This window comes from Trichosurus vulpecula, chromosome 3, assembly GCF_011100635.1.
Source record: "Trichosurus vulpecula isolate mTriVul1 chromosome 3, mTriVul1.pri, whole genome shotgun sequence".
NCBI lineage: Eukaryota > Metazoa > Chordata > Mammalia > Diprotodontia > Phalangeridae > Trichosurus > Trichosurus vulpecula.
The window spans coordinates 202,306,768-202,331,372 of NC_050575.1; the positions used below are offsets into that span (position 1 = coordinate 202,306,768).

At 40.7% G+C, this 24,605-nt stretch overlaps 1 protein-coding gene across 1 annotated transcript in view; it reads right to left on the reverse strand.

Moving 5' to 3' along the window:
- EYA2 (EYA transcriptional coactivator and phosphatase 2) overlaps positions 1-24,605 on the reverse strand; it is a 246,796-nt gene that overhangs the window by 110,523 nt on the left and 111,668 nt on the right. The window contains exon 5 of the mRNA XM_036752907.1: positions 18,666-18,782. Coding sequence (XP_036608802.1) covers positions 18,666-18,782 — 117 coding nt within the window. The remainder of the gene's footprint in view (positions 1-18,665; positions 18,783-24,605) is intronic.

Genomic DNA, 24,605 nt, shown 5'->3' on the forward strand with positions numbered 1-24,605 from the left:
GCTGCTGCTTGTCTGTGCCTGTCTCGCATGTGAGGGATGGCTTTCACTTGGAACAGTTCTTTCCCCAAGCCTGAGAGAAGAGGCTTTGCCTCACTATGCTCACTGCTGTGCTGGAAACACACATTCTAGTTCTGCTTTGAGCTTTCATTCCCCTGAAATAAGCTTGCCAGGAAAAACAGAAGTAGACTCAAAATGTAGAGATGAATGTAGGAGCACTTTGTACAGCTAAGTACAACATCCGCCCTCAAGCATGGTGCTGTGACAGGATGTGATGGGGATCAGTGGCAGCCATGGCTGGGTCGGCTTGTAGGTAAGCTTTTATGCCTTCATGGAGAAACCACAAGTCCTTGAAAAAAAGTATCCTAGAACAAGAACCACAGAGCTATAGAGACATATTTCAATTGTATCATTTTGCTGCATGTTTCAGGTAACTCCATGGATGGCAATGTGATTAGTCCTAGAATCACTGAATCTGAGCTGGAAGAAACTTTCAATGTCAACTTGTCCTCTTATCGTATGCATCTCCTAGCATTACATGGTTTGGCAGATGGGCCAATTGTTTTGTGGCACGTAGGCTGGTTACTGCCATCATAACCCTCCCCTCCCCCTCACCCCATCCTCTCCCACACCCAACTATTTGAAACAGCTGCCAGCCAGAACAAGAACCAGCCACCACTTTATCCCATCACAAGAATCAATCTTTTTCACTTATCACACTCTCCTTATGGCACAGTTATTTGTGTAACATTAGATCGTAGGTTCCTTTGAGAGCAGAGTCTACGTTGTATATTGACTACTTTTATATCCCTACAGCTCAGCACATAGTAGGTACTTAATACAGGTTTACTGAATTGAAACGATGTGTTTAGTATGCCCCTCTCCTCACCTTCTTCAATCTACTCCCCTGAGGATCAGCAAACCACGGTTTAAAGCTTTCTGTCCTTGGCATAAACAAACAGTATTAGCTGCCAGCTCACCATTTGGATACTAGAACACTTAATGTTTGAATCACATATGGTCTATGTTGCAGAATATATAGTACTTTCATATTTGCAAAGTACTTTCATAAGAATAAATGCCATTTTGTTGGATGTTAACAACAAATATGCAGGGATAGAATTTAGACCAGGGGTGGGGAATCTATGACCTCAAGGCCACATGTGGCTCTCTAGGTGTTCTGTGAAGTTTGGATTCAGTCAAACGACTGTACTTGAGGACCAAGAGGGCCACATGTGGCCTCAAGGCTGTAGGTTCCTCACCCCTGGTTTAGACCTGGGAGGCAATGGGAAGCCTAGGGGCAGTTAGGTGGTATAGTGGAATCAAAGTTCTGGGCCTGGAGTCAGGAAGACTCACCTTCCTGAGTTTGAATCCAGCCTCAGACACTTACTAGCTGTGTGATGCTGGGCAAGTCACTTAAACCTGTTTGCCTCAGTTTCCTCATCTGTACAATGAGCTGGAGATGTGTAACAGCAATGCTACTTGTAGCTGCTGTGGGGGTGTAACACCAAGAACACCAGCACACAGGAGGGCTGCTAGCACAGGTTCTTTGATCTGCTTTTCTAAAGGAAAGCAACTTGAAAGGGGGTCAACAATCTTACTTTAATCAAACATATGTATCATTCATTTAGCTCAGGGGAAAAGTCAGCACCCTGAACTTCAGAGAGCAAATACAAACAGAAATTACAAGCAGAAATTATATAAACAGAGCAAATACAAACAGCAAAGACCAACAGATAGGGCTTCCAACTGTCTGACCAAGAGCAATACATACACAGTTACCAGAGAGAGAGAGTGAAGCACCAACATCTGGGTTTTTCAAAGCCAGAGGTCTCCTTACCAGCTAACCAGAGTCTCACCTGGCTAAATCACATGACCACTCTTCCCATGAGTGAGCCCCAAAGTAAAATGCTAATCTCAGAGTATATATACACTCCTTCAGGGTCAGAGGGCATCACAACCCTGGGGACCCAGGCTCATGTGACTTAAGCAGGTCATATGGGGCCTATTGATGGATAGGAAAGATCTTCTCATTAAGCAAAATTACACTAACAATACAAGAAGAAAATGGCAAACCACTGCAGCATCTTTGCCCAGAAAACCCCAAATGAGATCATCAAGATCTGGATACCATTGAAACAAATGATCAGCAATGGGAAGCCATCAATAGATTTTTTTTTTAAAAACAGTGGGGTAGTTAGCTAGTTGTTTTGCCTATTTGAGTTCTCTTAAGGGGACTGTAAGCTTTTAAAGAGCAGAGACCATGCCTGCATAGGGCTCAGTAGACAGCAGGAATTTAATAAGTATGGTTCTCTCTTCTACATTGCAACTTTCCCCATCGCGGTTTTGATATATCATGAGTTGGCATAAAAAATTAAATAGGAATTCTGAGGGAGTTTTGTGGAAGCTGTCAAAGGCCAGCAGACAACACAGAGCTTATAACCAAACACTTAACCCAAACTTCAAAATATGGTACTGGAAGCACCCCATAAGAGAAAAAGAAAAAAATTCAGACTTCTTTTCTGGTACAAAGAGAGGACCAAAAAATTTTTCACAGATTTTCCAGATCGCAGGGGCATTGTGCCCCTAACCCTGAGATGTGGAATGGATAACTGTACTTGCTGATAAGCTCAGGAGATGGAGTAGGAGTAAGTGAAAGAGTCCAATGGAACTTAATGGCTCTCTTGCTTTACTGTGAACTCTTAAAGACTGCCCCTTAGGCAATATCAAGGCTTTAGTCATGGATCAAAAAGGAAAGGGCAAAATCTTCTTTAGGAAGAAAAGGATACAAAATTTCTGATTTTTCTTTTTAAAAGACACTGTTTTTCTTTCTTAAAAAAACAACAAACAAAATAAAAACATAGTAAGTAGAAATATCCTTTATGATGGTGATAAACACAACAAATATTTGGGCATTAACAACAATAACTGACACTTATATAGAACTTTAGTTCACAAAGGTGTTTACATTGTTGGATCTGAGTCACACAACAACTTTGAGGTTAGGTATTTCACGTACTATTTACATTTTACAGATAAAGAGAGATTGAGTTATCTGCCTACATGCACATTAGAGGTGATCCAAGTTTTCCTGATTCTAGAGTCCATAATTCTAGTAGTATCATTAACAAAAAAATCTATTCAAAGGCAGCTTCAAAATGATTTTTGATATACGTTATAACTGAACAAATTGCAGAATATCTCTTGCTCATGGATTCGTCAAACAAACATATGAAGAACAGAATACTTCTCAAACTAAGCAATTCATTACCAAACAAATTTTAAATATAAAAAATTCTGGAAAAGGCTATTTCAGAAAATCAAATAAAGTCATAAAATTCTTATAAAAATAGATCAACAGGAATATCAAGGATAATTATGAGGAAAGTGACAAAAGTATTTAGCATTAACAGATAATGAAACGTATTATAAAAGCACTACCTATCCAGAAATGAATTGAACAGAAAACCCAGAAACAGAACCAGATGAATATAAAAAACTGATATTTGATCAACCCCATCCTAAGGAAAAATGGGCAACAGAATTTAATAAAAACTGCTAGGGAAACTGGGATGACTGTATAGGAAAAAAAAGGATTTGGATTTATACTTCATACTAAATACCATAATGAACTCTTTAAGTGAGCTAAAAATTTTTTAAACAAAAAAATAGAAAAACATATTTATTTAAATTATGAAGAGGAAAGACATTTTAATCAACAAAACAAGAGAAATCAATGGAAAGAAATGAATGAATTTGACTCTATGAAGGGATTTTACACAATGCAAAGCAATATCTCTAAAATTAGAAGAAAAGAAACAAATTGGGGAAGATTTATGAATATATTAGATCTCTGACACCCAGAATCTTTAAGAAACTGACATACTCCTAGAAAAGTAATAATACATACTCCTAGGACATGAAAATTGTTAACAATCAAATAAAGGATTCTCAAACTCTCTAATAGTTAGAAAAAATGGAAACAAAGACAACTTTATAATACCTTATAGTTAATGGGATAGTAAAATATTTTAAAAATAATACAATTCAGGGTCAACAGGACTCTTGGGGAAACTGTTTATTAAACTGCTAGTGTGTCTATGGACTAATGCAAACATTTTGAGAAGCAGTATGGTAATATGTGGGCAGCTAGATGGTACAGTAGACAGAACACTGGGCCTGAAGTTAGGAAGACTCATCTTCCTGAATTCAAATCTGGCTTCAGACACTTATTAGCTGTGTGACCCTGGGCAAGTCGCTTAATCTTGTTTATCTCAGTTTCCTCCTCTGTACAATAAGCTGGAGAAGGAAATGACAAACCACTTCAGTATCTTTGCCAAGAAAACCCCAAGTGAGGTTACAACTGAAAACAACAGAAACGGTAATACATAACAATAAAAGTCTCCAAAGTGGTCATACTTTTTTCAGACCCAGCAATTCTACTGCTAAGATTCTATTGAGAAATTATAACAGGGAAAAACAGAAACCTCTTTCTATCAAATTATTCTGAGTTGTTCTATTTGTAATAACAAAAAACCAAAGCAAAACTGGAAACAAGCTATACAATATGCCTAACAATTAGGGAATAATTGAACTAATTATGGTTTCTTAACATAATGGAATGTTACTCAAAAGAAGTGATATGAAGAAATAGGGAAAGACTTGTATGAGGAAGCAGAACCAAAACAGGCTGATGACCACCACTTAAAAAACATTTCGAACCCCACCCCTCAATAAACAACAACGAGAAACAAAAAGCCCTCCAAACTAACAAGAAAAGGAAGACTCCAAGGTATCAGAACTTCTAGGAGGCCTGGAAGGGGATATATTACTATGGTTTCTTTGCTAGTTTGCTGGATGTGAATTCTTGTCTCTAGGTGAAAGTCTGGGGCTTTGGGCTAAGATTCTGTCCCTTGCTCAGGACATTTACTTGATTGTCTTTGTTGATGGTTATCGCATTTATAAGAGTCAGCATAGTGACTAATTAGTCTTGGAACCAAGAAGACTTGGGTTCAAATACTACCTCTGACACACACCAGCTGAATGAACTTGAAAAAGTGACACGACTTCTTCCTTATGACCCTGGGCAGTTCTCTAAGACTGTAAGTTACAGAGAAAGTGTGGACCAGTCGAAGGACTTTCCTCATTCATCTTGTTCCTTATGCCAAATGAAATCACAGATTTCATTTCTTAATGCCTTTACTCTGAAGTGTTGTCTTAACTTTTAGACAACGACCTTGAGAATTTGTTTTTTGCCTTTCTCTGTATCCCCTGAACAATCCTGGGGAAACAGTAGGTGCTTAGTAAATGCTTGTTGAATGACTAATTTAGTCCCTATTCCTATCCTACTACATTTATAATTAAAAGCAAATTAACCACCCCCTCCCCCTAAAAAAACAGATTCCTATTTGGTCTTTATTTCATCTCCTAGGTGGAAAGTATCTAATAGCCTCAACTCCTGGGTTGGGATAGAGCATACTGATGATCCTGGGGAATCTGGAGAACTAGGGGCTTTCTATGCTTCCAAACCAGTTAAATCTAGGTGTAATTGCACTGGCTGAAATGGGCCTAGTTATCATGCTATCTGGTCATCTCTCCAGGGTATATGACTCCCTTTCCCAAGCTGGGCTTGACATACTTAAGTCACATGCCCAGAGCAAAAACCGCCACCAAACATCAAAGTTTCCCAGGCCAAAACCCTTCCAGGGGCACAGACAGGGCAGCTAGGATGGCCATGAGCATGGCTCCCTCCAGGGGCTATGCTCTTCAATGAAGCAACAGAAACCTGGGATAGAGACTCCCTTAATTTTATTTTTCTGGCTAGTTTTAAAACAATCAAGTCAATTTAGCACGGTCTGCTCCAGTGTTTTGAAATCTTTGAAAGAGATATTGTGCTGATATGTGTGGGAGCAGGAGGGGAAGGGGACCTTTATTTATACTGTAAAGAGGGAGATTTGACCCCTCCTGAAGGAGGCCTCCCCTCGATGAACTTGCCAGGGTATGGAGCATGCTTCTGCCGCCACAGTCTTAGACTGAGACTAATACAAGCCAGCTGGGAAGTAGAAGCCTTGACCTGCTGCCGCCCCCCCCCCCCCCCCCCCCCCCCCCCCGCCAGGGAGGTTTCAATTTTACAAAGCCGAGCGGTCTTGGGGACAGTGCACCAGGCACATTCTTTTGCCCTTTCACTGCTCAGCCCAGCCTTTTGATGACCCTATGCAGGGTCACGGTGGATTTCTTAATGTTCCCCTGCCCTGGTGGGGGGGCAGTGCCATGCTGTCTTTTGTAAGATTCCAGGACTGTCATTTTCTCTGATCCCTGGCAGCATAGCGAAGGTAACTGTAGCAGTCCTGGCCTGGGTGCAGAAAACTGGGTTTTACGGCGCCTACAATATTTAACAAGAGGACCTTTGAAGTAATTTCCTAAATTTGGCCTCAGACTCCCTAAAAGAACAACAAAGGAGTTATACTAGATGTGATCCCAATTTTAAAAGTCTATTCACTTCACTGCCAAAATAACCCTCCAGCTCCCCTACCCCCATTCAACAAACAAACACTTGCTAGGTCCAGAACACTGACCTGGACTAATGGGATAAGGATACAGAGAGGAAGACAAAGGACCTGCCTTCAAGAAGCTTATAGTGTACTAGGGAGATATGATTCATATATACAAAAAAGCTATGATACAAAAATAACGAAAATATAAACTGGTAATTTTGTCACAATGGTCTACATGAAGGGGACAGGAATGGGGAAGAAGAAAGTCCAGAAATGCAAACAACCATCAAGATTGGATGGGAGGACCTGTGCTCTGGGGGAATAATCGTTAATGATGACAGGTAATAGGATCACAGACTTAGAGCTGGAAGAAATCTTGGCTATCATTTAGTCCACTCCTCTCATTTTACAGACAAGGAAACTGAACTCAAGACAGTGGAAATGATCTGCCCTAAAGTCACTCAGCTAGCAAAGTCAGAGTTTGAACCCAGGTCTCTGATTCCAACTTCATTGTTCTTTCCTCTTGCCATCTATACTTCTGGGATATCGCTGCCTCCTTAGAGCAGAAGACAGAAATAGCCCCAGCTGACAGCACTGACATTCACCAACACAAATGACACTTTTAACAGACTAAGAGAGAGGTGAAAAAAAAATCCAACAACACTACCTCAAACTTGTCCTACACGGTTCTCCACCAGGAACATCTAATACCACCATCCTTCAGCAGGCTAGTAAGCACACCAGTAGCCCTCCAGGCTTTAGTCAATAGTCATTAGTTCATGGGTTGTCTTTGCCATGCTCCTCTCCCAAATTCATCTCCTGGAGACCATCTTTCTGGCAGAGGTCTCTCTGTACTGAGCAAGGCTGGTCCTTTGATTACAGACATGCAGATCTTCTCCCTGCCCATACTTGAAGCCTGTCCAGTGTGGAAGGACCTGTCAGAACACGCCACACCAAAGACAACGGCTTTGAGAACCCAACGTCTCCTCCACATGACAAGGAAGTCTCAGACTGTAATGTTAGTCATGTCTCCTCGCAAAAGTGTACATAAAGTCATCCTGCATCTTCTCACAAAGACTGTTTTGCAAAACACCTCCATATCCATTGTGTCATCTGATCCTCACAAGTAGGAGGACAAGCATTCCTCAACTCCATTTAATACTGGAGGAAACTGAGGCCCAGAGTGTTTAAGTCTCTTGCACTGGGTCATATAGTTAGTTAGTGAGCAGGATCAGGACCAGAGCCCAGATCCCCTGATTCTTGGTACAGTGCTGTTTCCAATAAGCAGTCAATACCTTCATATTAGCACTACTAATTCAAAGATACAGGCTCACCTTAGAAGAATTCTAGGTCTGGAAAAACTGGGTTCTAGTTGGGGTATGCTAGTAAATGTTTAACAAGGGGCTCTCCAGAAAAAAAAGTATGGGTGACATATTTTCAAGTTTAATTTGAATTACTCACATTTTCTCCATCACTTTCTTAAGTCTGGATGATCAACAACCACCACAACAAAACACAAAAACCCAAATCAAGCTCTTGTATGCAGCACTTGCTGACTTCTGAAGTGTAAAGATCGTACAGGAGAGCACACCCCTGGTTCTAGTCTCACTTTTGCTACTAACCAGTTACAAATCCACTCGTGAGATATTTCCCATGTCTGGGGCTCAATTTCCTCCTCTTGTTAATTGAGGGAGTTGGACTAAAATGGTCTCTCAGGTCCCTTCTAGCTCTGAAATTCTACGTCTCTTAGTTCAAGCTTGGTCCTCTGAATTCCATCCTATCAATCTGCATAAACCAAAGCAAACAGGTAACCTTAGGTTTCTGCCACACTGTAATGGAAAAAAAAAAATAAGGAACTCAGCATACTTCCTCAAAACAGAAACAAAAATATGTTCCCTACTACCATGAGACCAGTCAGAGCTAATCTCTGTGCTGAATGAGGCTAACACTGGAGAATGTGATATTCCCCATTTTGAATAATTAGTACAGACTCGTTCAGGTCTATACAATTTTTGCTTTTTGGATACAAAAAATTGTAATACAAAAATAACTAAAGTGTAAACTGGTAATCCTGTCACAATGGTCTGCATGAAGGGGACAGGAATCGGGAAAGAAAGAAGTCCAGAAATGCAAACAACCATCAAGATTGGAGGGGAGGACCTATGCTCTGGGGAAATGATTGTTAATGGTGACAGGCAATAGGATCATAGATTTAGATCTGGAAGGAATCTTGGCTCTCATTTAGTGGACTGCAACGATATGGGCCATCTACATGGTTAATGATTCAGCAGCAAATCATAAGGTGTCAAAGAAGCTGAGAGTTTTAGCTGCACCAAATTCCAGAAATCTAAAAGAAATTGGGCCCCCAAGTTGAGTCTCTCCCAAGGGAAGAATTCCTTAAGGACCTCCCATTCTTCCCTATGACCATTTGTCAAAGTCATGCCTGCAGATCTGAACCCCAATTTTTAGAACAGACCAATGGAGCTTGGAGAATGGAAAAGTTCACCCACTAAATACAGCAGCTGTGAGAGCCTCAGGCTACAGTTTAGGCTGTTGTGCAATTGTGTTGGGCAGCCTGTCTCTTGGACAACAGAAACCTGTGGTTGGAGCAACAGTGATCCAAGCATTGGCTTGCCTGCCTTGTCCACATGCCTGCCTGAAATTCTGGAAAGGATTCTGGGCAGTCATTGCAGAAGTGAGCAAACAAACAAAAAGTCCTCAGCATTCCAGACAAGCTGGTGCAATTAACAGAGAGGGAAATCTTGCTGTGTGATTGGGGGCCGATCTCTTTCCCTCTCTGGGCCTCAGTTTCCTTCCCTGTAAATCAGAGGGTTGGACTAGATAATTCCTAAAGGGCTCTCCCACCTCTTCAAGTTTATGAATCAATGAATTTAGGTACTGCATGAGCTAGAGAGACGAGAGCATCAGACTTGAACAAATGGAAGAAGGAAGTTAAAAAAAAAATTAAACCTCAGAATAGCAGCAGGTAGTTAGTGATCTGCTAGACACTAATCCCTACCTTGAGGCTGGGGAGGTTATTCAGTGTGTAAATGAGATTGATAAAGATCACATTTAAGCTGGGAGAATCTTGGGGAATTTTTCTAGGGCTCCTGTCTAGGTGTGAGTGTTATTTTCAGGAACCACTTGAGACTTAAAAAGAAAAAAAAAATTCGGGCTCATTCCTCCCCGCCCCCCCCCCCCCCCCCCCCCCTTCTAATAAAACTTTAGAAGCAGAACAAATTGCTTTGCTGAAACTGTGCAAATTATTTATCCTGTAACCTTGCCTGGGACCCATTTTAGGTTTCTCTCTAAGCCAGGCCCCAAGATGTGCATCTACACACAGAGTCCTTCTAATAAATACCTCTGAGCCTGGAGCAATGTTTTTCTCCTGCTCTGAACCCCTTAATTATCCTTTTCAATTACTGAGCAGAAGGGCATATTGCCCTAGAGGGCTTAGAACATGCTGCTCTCTCTTTTTTATCACTAGGGAATTATCATGGTGGGACCGTGTACCCTAAATCAGGCGCTGCAATTTCTTGCTTTTCAAAATTAACAGGGATACTGTATCTCCCCCACCCCCAAAGTGGTGGTAGAAGTGGCTCATTCACTTAAAAAAATATACATATATATGAGATATGTAAAAATATATATATATATGGGATATGTATCTCATATATATATATATATATGTATGTATGTGTGTGTATATATATATATATATATAATACTATATATTTTTTCTTTCCATAAGGGAACAAGCAAGCTATAGACACAGAGCATATTTCTTTGAGACATGAATAGGCCACTTTGTCCTCATATGCACTTAGGTTCTAATTTGTATTTGTTTATTTGTCTTACCCGTCTTATCTGTGATGTTTGACTATGAGCTTTATGAAGGCAGGGACCTGGGTTTATTTATCTGTGTATCCCCTTGAGGGCTAAACACAATGTACTGCTTGGAGTAAGCACAAGCTTAACAAACCAACTTCTGACACAACGTACCCAGAATTATGCACCAAATGCCATCAAAATAGCCTTCCTTTTAACCCTAGTGCTTCTTATTGTGCCGACACGTAGGCTACAGGGTGGAGAGCAGACCTGTGTTTTCTTTTTCTTTTCTTTTTTTGGAGAGGGGAAGGCAGGGCAATTGGGGTTAAGTGACTCGACCAAGGTCACACAGGTGGTATGTGCGTCAAATGTGTCTGAGGCTGGATTCGAACTCAGGTCCTCCTGACTCCAGGGCTGGTGCTCTACTCACTGCACCATCTAGCTGTCCCTAGACCTGTGATTTCACTGATAAAGGGAACTTTGAAGAAACTCTCCCAATGCAGGTCAGGAGCCTCTGTGCTAGGTGGCACACAGTGGATTCATCGCTGGGCCTGCAGTCAGGAAGACCAGAGTTCAAATCTTACCTCAGATGTTAACTAGCTGTGTGACCTTGGGCAAGATGCTGCTTTGCCTCAGTTTCCTTCACGATAAAACGGGGATAACAACAGCACCTACCTTACAAGATTGTCGTGAGGGTCAAATTGGAGAATTTTTGTAAACCACTTAACACAATACTAGGCACATCGCAGGTCCTATATAAACGCTTCTTTTCTTTTCTTCTTGCTCCCCAACCTCGTTGCACAGAGAGGTAAAGGGACTGATCCAGGGTCACACAGTCGGTAGATGTCAGAGATGGAACTTGGACCCAGGTCTTCCTGGCATGGGGCTGGCTCTCTATCCACTAGGCACATTTAGCACTAGGTGCTAAATAAATGCCTACTGAATAGTTGCTTTTTGCCTCAGATCTGAAAGCTATTGGTGGGTGTGAATTACATGCGCTCTGCCATACAGACACACGTAGAGTCAGAAAGGACTTTAAAATATCCGGTTTGATTCTTTCATTTTACAAATGATGGGACTGAAGTTTACGGAAACTAAGTCACCTGCCCAATACAGCCCTCTCCCCACCTTACCAGGGCTGCCGTACCAGGGGGCACAGTGTGTGTGTGTGTGTGTGTGTGTGTGTGTGTGTGTGTGCGCGCGCGCGCGCACGCGAGGGCACGCACAGGGGAAGGGGGGGGATGTCGAATGTTGAATTTGGAGTTAGGAAGATCTGGGTTCAAATCCCACCTCAGACAGTTGCTAGCTGTGTGACTCTGGGCAAGCCAACTTAACCTCTAGGCCTCAGCTGATGCTAGTGCCTTCGCTCTAGGATATTCTCCAATTGATTCTATTTTTTGTCTGTTTGTTGTGTGTCCCCCCCGCCACCTCCCCATTGGAAGGTGAGCTCCTCGAGAGTGGAGACTTTTTTTTTGCACCTTTTTTTTTGTATCTCCAGTGCTTAAGTACAGTCCCTGGTACAAAGGAGGTGCTTAGACAAAAATCAACACCATTGCGATTATTGATAATTACTAACATTGATAATGAACACTGATAATCAGTATTGACAAAAGTCAATAATAACTGGCAGAGCTGGGACTGAAGCACAAACCTTCTCACTCAAGTCCAAAGCCATTCATACCATGCCAATGCAGGCTGTCCCAAAGGTCTTGATGCAGTTTTAACCTAGTAAAAGTTTTTAATATTAATATATTATAATTTGACATTTAATATTAAAAGCTTTTACTAGGTTAAAACTGCACCAAAACATTTGGGGCAGCCTGTATATAATCTTATAGTACTGTAAGAGATTATAACAATTATCAACATTAATTAAATTAATATTTAATTAAATTTAATATTAAAAACTTTTAATAGGTAAAAACTGAGCCAAAACCTTTGGGACACCCTGTATATAACCTCTTATACATGCACTCTGCCTTAGATTCACAAAGCACTTTTGCCTTCATTATTATATTTGATCCATACAAACACTCCAACAAATCAGACTCATTCGTAAATACCAGGTACTGGTCAGAATGTAAAGTTCCTTCAGCTCAGTCATGTACACTCATCACTCTGTCTTTTATCTGCCCTCCAGAAATAGCTGAGGGTTTGAAAATGAATCCAATCCCTTAGGCAGGGAAGACAGATAGGGAGACAACAACCGCTCAATATCAGGAGGGCAGCAGTATCCTAACCAGATGGCATCAGACATTTACACGTCTCTATGGTCCTTGTAACTGACAGATGTTCGGTGGGGGAAGGGAGGAGGGGAAGAAGACTCTGTTACTCAGGCTCATACTTTTCTCTCTCTTCTTCTTCTTTTTTTTTTTTTGGTGGTTGTGGGGGATATTAAAGCATATAATTTATTATTCTAGAAAACCATTTCTCACCCTGTGAAACTCTGGCATGATAATATATTGCAGCTAACCTTTGCTTCCAGAACCTATATAAAATTCAAGGCTGCTTTTCCTTCACTTGCTTGTATGATGATATCAGCACAGCATTTGCCTTACATGGTGGTACCTCTATCAAACCAACTACATCATGATTGTCTTCAGTGAGTCCAGATGAAATTAGCCTAATTTGAACATCACATACAAATTCCTAACAAATGCATTTAACATTAAAAAATTTAACCTAAATCCTCCAAACACCTCTTCCATACAGACAGGTACACTGAGGTCTCCTGACTCCTGGTTTAGTGTTCTTTCCACCACGGCATGCCACTTTAACTTAAAAGCAATCCGGACCAGCGGTCCGATCCTATGACAGCTTACATAAAGTTATACCTGACATAAATCTGTTCCATATGACTCTGCAACAAGAGGCAGTTATAGGGTGCAGTGGATAATGTGCTGAATAGGGAGTCAGAAGTCCTGACTTCAAATCTGGCCTTGGACGCTTACTGCCTGTGTAACCCAGGGCAAGCAACTGAATCTGAGTCTGTTTTAGTGTGCTCATCTGTAAAATGGGGGTAACACAAGCAGCTACCTCCCAGGGCCATTGTCAGGATAAAATGAGATGGTATTAAATTTTTTTGGAAACTTTAAAACACTATATAAATGCAATAATAATAATTGTTATCATTATCTTGTCCAACTCTCTAATTAGGGCAGCTAGGTGGCTCAGTGGATAGAGCTCCAGGAGTCAGGAGTTCAAATCTAGCCTTAGACACTTAACTGTGTGACCCTGGGCAAGTCAGTTAATCCTGCTTGCTTCAGCTTCCTCATCTGTAAAAATGAACTGGAGAAGGAAATGGCAAGACCACTCCAGTGACTCTGCCAAGAAAATCACAAACGGTGTCATGAAGAGTCCAACATAATTGAAACAACTGAACAAAATTCTCTTATTTTAGAAAGAAATGGAGATCCAGAAAAGGGAAGTATTTACCCAAGATCACACAGCAAATCAGAGAAAAGATCAGGATGAAAATGCATGTTCTCCACTGCCCTTTCACTGCACTGCTCCAAGTATCTCCTTATGGCAGTGACTGTTGGGATTTATCCTAAGTTTTACCTGCTGCAGTGTAGTTTCCACCCTAGAGACCAGTCTGTAATACTCCCTTATCTCCAGTTGCTCCTTTTATCTACAGCTCATCATGGATAAGTCCTTTAATTGAGAAGCCCCACTATTTAACCAAGGATACCACTATGTACAAAGGTTCCCTCCTGAGTCCACTGTTAATTAGAATTCATCTTATCCAATCATCTCTTTAGAATGATTTAAGGTTTACAAAGCACTTTCCAAATAACAACCCTATGAGACACATAGTACAAGTATCATTATGCTTATTTTTGAAATGGGGAAACTGAGGAATGGGGAAACATGGTTAAAGTGCCTTGCCACCATTATTAAATGGCAGAGTCCAGATTTAAACCCAGGTCTCTCATGATTCTGAGTCTTACACTCTTTCTTACTATCCCACATTCTTCTTATATTAAAAAACTGACTCATCTGACTTCTTTGCTATGAAAGTCCTCAATTCAAATGCAGACACCCAAATTTATATTCTCAGCTCCAGAATTTCCTCTTGCTAATAAAAAGTCCCTTTTTGTTGGTGAAGGTGAGAGAAAAAAGGGGTGGGGGAAGGATTTTCCAACAGGGAATATAAGAAAATGTTTCCCAAATTCTCTACTTTTCCACATCTGCTTTTACATGTCTCAAAAAAAAAATCCACTTTTTTTTCTAGCATTAATCGGGCAAAAAGCTTTGGCTTTTAAAAGTCTCTTAGGGATTATTTTTAACTTAGCTCCCTCTTTGGCCCCCAAACACACACACACACTTCAGCTGTTTCTGCCCATCATCCCAAGCTTTCTCTGCTGGGGGAATGACCAAATCATACTGTCACAGTTAGGAAGAGGGACCACCCCACCTCTCCAGACAAAGGGGACTGAAATCACAAAAGACAAATTCTCTGAACAATGATTAAGAGCCTACTACGCAAAGAGCGTGGTGCTCAATGCTCAAGGAGACACAGAGGTAAATAAGTATACATCTAATACAGGGAAGAGAGAAAGAATATTTCCTACTGAGTGGATTATGGAAAGTTCCCTGGAAGGAGTACCATTTGAACTGGGTCTTGGAGGCTGGATAGGATTTCAACAAGCAGTCATGGTGAGAGGGAGACAGAAAGGGCATCATAGGCAGAAGGCATGGAATGAATAAAGGTTTAGAGATGGGAAATCTAAGGACCTGTGAAAGGTATAGTAAATAATTCCCTTTGGATGGAGTGTGGAGTGACTTTTAGGGTTAAGACAGTGCCAGACTGTAGAGAGCCATAATTGTCTGGTCAGTAGGAGTGGGTCTAAGAGTAGGGAGGAAAAGAGACCAGCAGGAAGTTTGATCAAGTATTCTGAGAGGGCGAAGGAAAGGCAAGATTCACAAGAGGAGAAATTAAACCAAATATACTCATGAAAAACTGGTGAATCACAATGGGAAACCATAATGATGCTGAGCCTGGTGCCTGCCTTCTAGGGAACAGCCTAAGGGAAGAGAGAGGTGACTCACGATTGGCTAGAGAAACTGAGATTCACTGTCCTTCTAAGAAAAAGGGGCAGTATTCCATTTGACCACTGTATAACAGAAAGAACAGTGGCTGGACCTGGAACATGGAGTCTTAACTTAGGGTCTGTGAATTTGAAACTTTATTCCAAGAAGGAGTCCATCAGTGTCACCAGATTGCCAAAGGGGTCCATGATACACAAGTTAAAGGAACATGACTTAGACCTTAGGTAAGTCATTTAACCAAGTCCTATCTTTCTCAGTTGCAAAAAGTAGATGGGAAATCCTGCACTAACGAACTCACAGAGCTTTGAGGATTAAATGACATAATGTCACAGACTGGCATGATAGGGAAGGGCCTTAATGATCATCTAGTTGAAGTCCAATTTACAGATGAAGAAACTGAGGTCCCAGAGAGGTTAAGCTATTTATTAAAACTCACACAGCTGCTTAGTAACAGGACCAAGACTAGGGTCTAGGTCTCTTGACTCCTAGTGGTGAAAGGGCTGGATTTGGGAGTCAGGAAGACCTGTGTTCAAATCCTACATCAGACACTGGCAAACTGTGTGACAACGGACAAACCACTGAAACTTCTCTGTGCCTCAGTTTCCTCATCTTTAAGATCAGGCTAATAGCACTTATACTTCACAATGCTGTTGTGAGGATCAAATGAGTTTGTAAACTTTAAAGCACTATATAAATACCAGCTATTATTATTTTTATGAATATAACTTATTACTACAACCTGTTCTAGAAAATCAAGTGCTGAGAGACTAAACATCTCTTGATGTAACCTGAACTTCTTACTGTTTCTGGAGCCTTTCAGTTGCCATGGTAAGGTCAAGACTCTAAAGTAAAAATTGAATTGCACAATCCTGAAGCACCTCTCCTCTCCTTTGTCTTTTGTTCCTTGAAAAACACATCTCCACTAGAGAGGGGCTATCTCTACAACCCCAATTGGCTCTGTCCTTAGTGGCTAATCAGAAAAGGCAGCTGAGGAAGTAGCAGCATACACATACATATATAATAACGCATCCCTTTATTACACTCTATGGTTTATAAAGTATTTTCCCCGTAACAACTCATAGAGGTTGGTACCATGCACCCACTTTACAGATGAAGGAACTGAAGCTCAGAGGAGGTGAAAGGGCTTGAATACCTAGCTAGGAAGAGTCAGAGCCAGGGTTTACACTCCGATCCTTTAACTCTAAATCCAGTAATCTTTTCAATTCATCATGCTGTCTCAATCCATGTACCATTAAGGCTAAATAATCCATTAGGGTTAAAACTGAATATGGTTCTCATGGGACAGCATCTAGTCTGGGACGGCTCCCCTACACACTGCATAGAAAGAGATTTTGCTAGTCTGCCTAGCTTGAGTCACTAGGGGCAGATGCATGATAGCTGTGTTTCAGCCTTAAAAGAAACAAAATAAAATAAACCTTTTCACACATTTTGGCTATATAAAAAACTAATCACACTGAATTCCCATATTCTTTCTCTGTTTGTCTCCCTCCCTTTTTCCTTTCTTTGTCTGTCTCTGTCTCACACACAAAGACACACACACAACAAACATATAAGGAAAGGTGAAACAACGTACTGGCTTTTGATGCTTTGGCTTTTATTTTTAAGACTAATCTATACTCTTAGGAGGAGAGGTCCTGTCCAAACATAGACATGCTACCGCACTAACAAATAAGCCACAGTGCAAGACAGAGGCTGTCAATTCTTTGGAATATTAATGATCTGAACTAGCTCATGAAAAGAAGTCTGGCTTGTAGGGGTGGGGCATAGGGGTTAGGAGATCTGGGTTCCCAAACCAGCAGTGCTACCAGCTCTCTGTGACTGAGGAGGGAGTCACTGTCATGCACCAGTTCCATTTCCTCATCTGTAGAGCAATGGGGCTAAAGTCCCTTCCACCTCCTGTTTTCTGTCTTCCAAATTCCTTCTTAGTTTCTAGCAGTCAGAGAATCTCTGCCTCTAATTGTGCAGCAAAAGGAAAACACACATTCCAACTTTATAAATGGAAGTTGATTTCCCTTCTCAACCAGAATTCCTGGCCTTTAAACCAAATCTCAATCCTTCTCCCTCCCCTGCCTTCTTCCTCACTTCCTTTATTCCAATTTTTCTTTTAAAACATAAGCTCAACATCTCCCATTCTGAAAAGGGAATAGTTTGAGAGTTTATTTATCCTCTGGAACAACTTAAAAAAAAGTTAATATGAAGCACATGTGCATGGTTTCTAAGAGTTCTGTGTTTAAAAAAAATACTTAGGGAGGAATATATCCAGGCTTACAAAATGCCTGGGTTGTGTCAATAGCAGTTTATAGCCATTAGCATTAAGTCTGAATGTAGTTAATTGGGACACAGTGCAGCTGCTGCAGCAGCACAGGGGGATGCTTGGCCCACACTTCCTGATACAGTCATAGCTGTATAAAATCACCTGAAAAGTTCCCATGGCCAATTCAGGAAACAGAGTAGAAAACTTCCCTGATTCTGCAAGGGGGCAATGGGGGCCAGACCTTATCTCCGGACAGCTGCTTTCTGGAGCAACCTATTTTAACTTTCTTCTCCTTCTTATTTTTGAATTGTTACAAGAAGTTGAGGAGGGAAAAGGAATATTTAATGATTTAGGAAAGAAGGGGGTGGGGGTGATGGGGAAAAAAAGAAGTCAAGATAAGAGAAGAATAGGGCACTGGAAAACAGACCTGGCCTGGGAGTTTAACCTGGGTTTTTTTTTTTTTTCCTATGCTCCAACATAGAAGGTAGCTAGGTGCCACAGCGGATAGAGAGCTTTGCATCAGAGTCAAGGAGACTTGAGTTCAAATCTGGCCTCAGATACTTGCTAGCTCTGTGACCTTGGGCAAGCCACTTAACTAGTGTTTGCCTCAGTTTCCTCAACTGTAAAATGACAATAAAAGCACCTACTTCTCAGGGCTGTTGTGAGGATCGAATGAGACAATATTTGTAACGTTCTATGCCAACCTTAAAGCACTATATGAACGCTAGGTAAGTCACTTGGGCAAGTCACTTACCTTTTCTCCGCCTCAGCTTCTCCATCTGTAAGATCCCTAAGATCTCACTGGTTCCCTTCCACTCAGAGATGTCCTGACTCTTATGCCTCAGAGACTGGCAGACTGTCAGGTACAGGGAGAAAGAGATTGCAGACAAACCTTTCCTGCTTCATGGTTTTGCCTAAGGCTGGCCAAAATTAAAGTCGATTTATTGCTGTCTGAGGACAGTGGTTTTAGCTGACTGCCTGGAGACAAGCCAAATGGGGCATTTCATCATCATACTGACCGTGCATCTGGTAGGTGTAAGGGGTCTGTCCTGTGGGTGGAGTGCCAAAACTGGAGCTGTAGCTGAGGAATCCACTCTGGCCAGGGGAATGGTTCAAGCTGTCTTCTGTTTTGATACCTGTTCAGGATGAGGGGAAAAAAAAACACCTGAGGATAAGTAGTTAGGATGTTCCCCTCCGCAGTCATGGGGAAGCCTTTGAAATTCTGCATGTCAGGAAGGGTTTTTTATGGGCTTTCAACAAGATGGAATTGATTTGGCCTCCCAGCAAGTATTATTAATTTTTTTTTTTACCAACTTCAACTCTATGCCTATTAATGTCACACTCTGCATCTTGCTCTAGGATTATGGGTGATTTATATTAAATGGCTTAATCTTCTTTTTATGAAGATGGTTCATTAGGAGGCTGGATGACATCATCAGGGGTGTTGTAAAGGGCATTCATAGAGGATGCACCCCCTTCGGTAGGGGATGGCCTAGATCGCCCTGCTAGTCCTTAGATACTGTAATTCCTCCAATAAATATTCATTAAGCACCTACGAGGGCCAACTGTCAGCAGTGGGAGATATTTTGGGTCCATTGTTAATAGGATGTGGCTTTTTTTTTAAATCTAGGAATAAGGGTTATTTTTAAACTGAGCCATCTTTTTCCACCTGGACCCGCTTGTGACCAATCTGCAAGACAGCTGGCTGAAAGAAAAGACTTCACAGGTAATGAGTCTGCAACTCTGGCCTGTTTGCATTATGTGCTAACAACATCACCACAGGCCTGCATATATTTATAAGATATTCACAAGATATTGAAAAAAAAAACATTATCTAGTAGGAGCTACTAACCTGGCAAATAAGAAAAAGGCCCAGGCTTTGGCAAAATTATCACCTTTGAGAGAGGGTTTTTAACTCTTACACCAGCACTGTGAATAAGGGGAATGCCCTAAGGTAGCTCCTGTGACATAACACCAGCGCTCCATCCTCTTGCCCAGAAAAATGAAACTACTTGTTTTTGTTGTGATGGTATCTACCCATCACTGTCAGAATGCCAGAACAGGAAAGGACTATAGGACACAAAGAACATTAGCAACACGGCAAGAGTTAAGATTTACACACTGCTTTAAGGTTTGCATTGTATGTATGCTATATGTACACATATATAGCTGCAGATACACAGCTGTTGTTCAGTTGCTCCAGTCATGTCCAACTCTTTATGACCCCATTTGGGGTTTTCTTAGCAAAGGTAATGGAGGGGTTTGCCATTTCCTTCTTCAGCTCATTTTATAGAGGAGGAAACTGAGGCAAACAGGGTTAAGTGAGTTGCCCAGGGTCACATAGCTAGTAAGTGTCTGAGACTAGAGTTGAAAATAGCAAGATTACTCTTCCTGACCCCAGGCCTGGCACTCACACCTAACTTCACCTTACATCTACTGATCTATCTGTCTGTCTGTCTGTCTGTCTGTCTATCAATGTATATATAATCTGATCCTCACAAGAACTCTGTGAGGTAGGTGTTCTTACTATCTCCAATTTATGGATGAGGAAACTGAGGCTGACAGAGGTTAAAGCAACTTGTCCAGTGTGACTGAGTTAGTGAATGCCTGAGGCAGAATCTCAACTCAGTCCATCCTGCCTCCAAGTCCAGTAATCTATCTACTATGCCACCTAGCTATCCTCAAACTTAGAAAAGGCCATCTGATTCAAGAACTCCTAACCCTGGGGATCACCAACTTTATTAAAAAACATTTTGATAACTGGATTTCAACATAATTATTTTCCTTTATAATTCTATATACTTTATTTTATATATTTAAAAATATTATTCAGAGGAGTCCACAGTCTTTAATAAATTGTCAAAGGTGATCCTGGCACATACAGAATGGTTAAGAATCCCTGGCCTAGTGGAATCTTCTCATTTTATAGAGAAACTGAGGCCCAGAGAGGAGATATGATGTCCAAGGTGAAACAGTCTGTCTAGGAAGGAGCTGGTATAGAACCCAGGTCTCCTAAGTCAGATTTTGGTGCCATATGATCCTGAAAGCATTGAGGAATCATTTTATGGGACAGTTCAGAGGCAAAAATATCAAAGGAACGGAAAAGGTCTCTTCCAGGTATTACACTTTACATTCAGTATTCCAAATCTTCCAGGTATGATATTTTATATGGTACATTCTAAGATTCCTCCCAGTTCTAGCTTTTTATGTGTCTTATCAGGTCCTTCTAGCCCTGACGTTTCATATTGTATGTAGTCCAAGCTCCCTTTCAACACCAACATTCTGACTCTACAAGGAGAAAATATAGACAGCTTTTTCTATGAGTTTGGCTCTGACAAAGAGAAGAGATATAGTTTGAAAGACATAGGGGAGAGGCGGAATCAAGAGAAGGTTTTTTTTTTTGAAGGAAGGGAAGGTCCTAGATATGTCTGTAGGAAGGAGAGAACAAGAAACAATAGCTAAGAAGGAAGCTGGAGATGAATAGAGGGGCTGACTGAATGAGCAAGCTCCAGAGGAGACGGGGGAGATGGGATCAAGGACATAAGTAGAGGGCTTAGTGAAGAGAAGGGTCATCTCTTTACCAGAGACTGGAGTGAAGGAGGAAAATGGGAGATAATGAAGAGGGCTTGGGCTTAGTGAAGAGAGGGGTCACCTCTTTACCAGAGATTGGAGTGAAGGAGGAAAATGGGAGGTAATGAAGAGGGTTTGGGTTTAGTGAAGAGAAGGGTCATCTTTACCAGAGACTGGAGTGAAGGAGGAAAATGGGAGATAATGAAGAGGGCTTTTGAGGGAAGGAGAAGCTTGTGGTTGATGTTCTTTTATTCTCAGTTAAGTCATAGACAAAATCTTCAACTGGAAAGGAATAGGAGGGAGTCTTTTGGGAGGCTTAAAGAGAAAGGAGATCTGGAGTAGCTGCTATAAAGAATGTAATATAAAGTCAATCAGAGAAAAGGGATCACTAAATAGCAGTTAAGGCCCAAGTGAGATTATTCCCCCACTCAATAACAAATCCATAATGGATTCAGCCCTGTTGTGTGACTTCCTTAGTGGTGTTTAGCAGTTCATGAGTAGGAGTTGAGAAGGAAGATGGTAGGGATAATCCAGGACTAAGACTCACCAAAGTACCAACAATGGCAAACACTGGAGCAAGAGATTTAGTTTTAGAGTAGTGGTATGTAGTGTAAAATGTAGATCTAATCCCGTTTCTCACCATGCTGCTACCTTGCTCATCCGTTTCCCCTTCCAAATTTCCCTGGATCTCTTGTATATTTTTTAAAAGATTCACTGACATTCTTTTCTTCTTTAGCATCACTATTACTAATTCCCTTCCTCTATTCCAATAATTTAAATTAATTATTTACTTCTCTACTATTTTGTGATCTTAGATTTCAAACACTAATCTACTGAAAGTCTTAGGTTTAATTGTGGATTATTTATTCTGTTCTATTAACCTGATTTTATATTTTCTATCCACAATTACTATATTGTCTTGATAACTACTATATATAATTTGAGATCTAGTGGTACAAGTCTTCCTTCCTCCTTTTCCCCCACCAGAATCCCCTTGATGCTTTGGTCTGTCTATTCTATATATTTTATTACTTAATTTAATTCTTTGAAACTGCTCATTGACAATTTTACTACTGCAATTAAATCTAAAAATGAATTTGGGTAGTGGGTGGTTTTTGTATTGAATACAACTAGCCATAGATATTGAGTAGGTCTCCAGTTCTTTAATTCTTCCTTTGTGTCTGTTAAAATTAGTTTACAGTTGTCATTGTAAGACTTGGACATACCTAATATACAAGCACAAATATCTGATACAGTTTGCTGTTGAATAAATAATATTTTCTCTATCAATGTCTTTTGGATTTGTTCATTATATGTATACATGCATATATACATCTATATCAGAAATACTGATGATTTTTGTGGGTTTATCTTTTATTCCACCATCTTGTTCAATGCATTTATTATTTCTATGTCTCTCGCATTTGAAAAATATACTAATAGATCAGTTGAGCATAAAGATGCTTTAATATCTTCTTTGCCCATACTTATTCCATCCATTTCTTAACCGAGACTATTGCAATAGTCTTCCATTTGATTTCTTTACCTCAAGTCTCTCCCTCTTAAATTTATCTTCCAGACAGTTGCCAAAATGATTTTCCTAAAGCACCGGTCTAATCATGTTGCCCACCTACTCAATAAGCTCCAGTGACTCTATATCAAAGGTAAAATATACACTCCTCTATTTGCCATTTAAAGCTCTTCACGATCTGCCTTCACCTAATTTTTCCAGTGTTCTTACACATTTTTCATCTCCACAAGCTATGTGATTCAGTCATATAGGCTTACTTGGGGTGCTGCACACACTGCTAACCATTTCCCATTTCCATGCCGTTGTACTGAATGTCCTCCAGGCCTGAAATGCAGCTCCTATTCATTGTCCCTAGTAATTCATGTATTTCTTCAAGACTCAATTGATCCCATTTGGGGTTTTCTTGGCAAAGATACTGGAGTGCTTTGCCATTTCCTTCCCCAGCTCATTTTACAGATGAGGAACTTAGACAAATAGGGTTAAGTGACTTGCCCAAGGTCACACAGCTAATAAATGTCTGAGGCCACATTTGAACTCAGGTCGTCTTGACTCCAGGCCTGTTGTTCTATTCATTGTTCCACCTAGCCGCCTTTCCTTGTTGGACCCTTGTTCTAAGTGGGAAAGCCTCTGATGTGTATCTATTAAGTAGTTTAAGGAAAAATCCATCCATTTTTCTACTTTTTAGTGACTTTAACATAAATACCAGGCTACCTCCCACTTGACAGAAAGAAAGTGATACCCAGAGAGAAGAAGTGACGAAGGGCTTCTAACTTCAGATCCGGAACTCTTTCCAATGTACCACCCTGATCCAGACAAAGAGGCCCAAAGAATTCAATGTGGCAGATAAAAAGGGGCATCTCCTAACAGATGCTTCTTGTAAAGGGCTTGTCCGTAAGGCTAGATGGCGTTCCTTGTACCCTGCTACCCATCAGATGTCCTAGGCAAAGAAAGGGTATTCAATCTTCATTGATGGAAGAGCCCTCCGGTGACTGCTTCCCTCACCCAAGTTCCTTCATTGGTATTTCATTTTCACAGAGGCTATTTAAACAGAGGTGAAAGAAGGGAACTTAAATGTTCTTTACAAAGGACAAAGGAAGCATGATTCATAACAAAACCTAGTATTTGTCCAGACAAATAAATAAAAAATAAACAAAAATAAACAAATAAAAAATTTAGAACCATAGAATCTTACAATAAGGAAGTTTAGAAGGCATCTAATCCAATCCCCACCCAATGCAGTAATTCACCCTCCACCCTCTTAACTGTACCTGACAGGCCTTCATCTAGCTTCTGCTCAAACATTATAATAATGAGGAGCTCATTACTTCTTAAGATAAAATTATATAATACACTGAATCTACCCACTGAACCCGGGACCAACATTCAAATGCTAGGTTTGTTCTTGTTCGGTTGGTGGATTTTTTTTCCCCCAGTCACGTCCAACTCTTTGTGACCTCCTCTGGGGTCTTCTTGGCAAAGATACTGGAGTGGTTTGCCATGTCCTAGGTTTCTTACTTACTAGCTATTTGACTTTGCATAAATTAATTTATCTCACTGGGCCTCAGTTTGCTCATCTGGAAAATGGTGATAATACTTATAACTAGCTAAATCCTTAGGTGATAATACTTATAACTAGTTAATACTTATAACTAGTTAATTCCTTAGGGGAGCAAATGAGATTGTACACATAAACTTCTTTTCAGAAGTAAAGTAATACTAATTATTATTTGCTCAGACCTGTGAGTTAATTGATCTGATTTGTCTACACCATGGGTTCTTAACCCATGATTTAGGAACTTAAAAAAATAGCTCGATAACTGTATGCCAATATAATTAGTTTTGTAATCCCATGTATTTA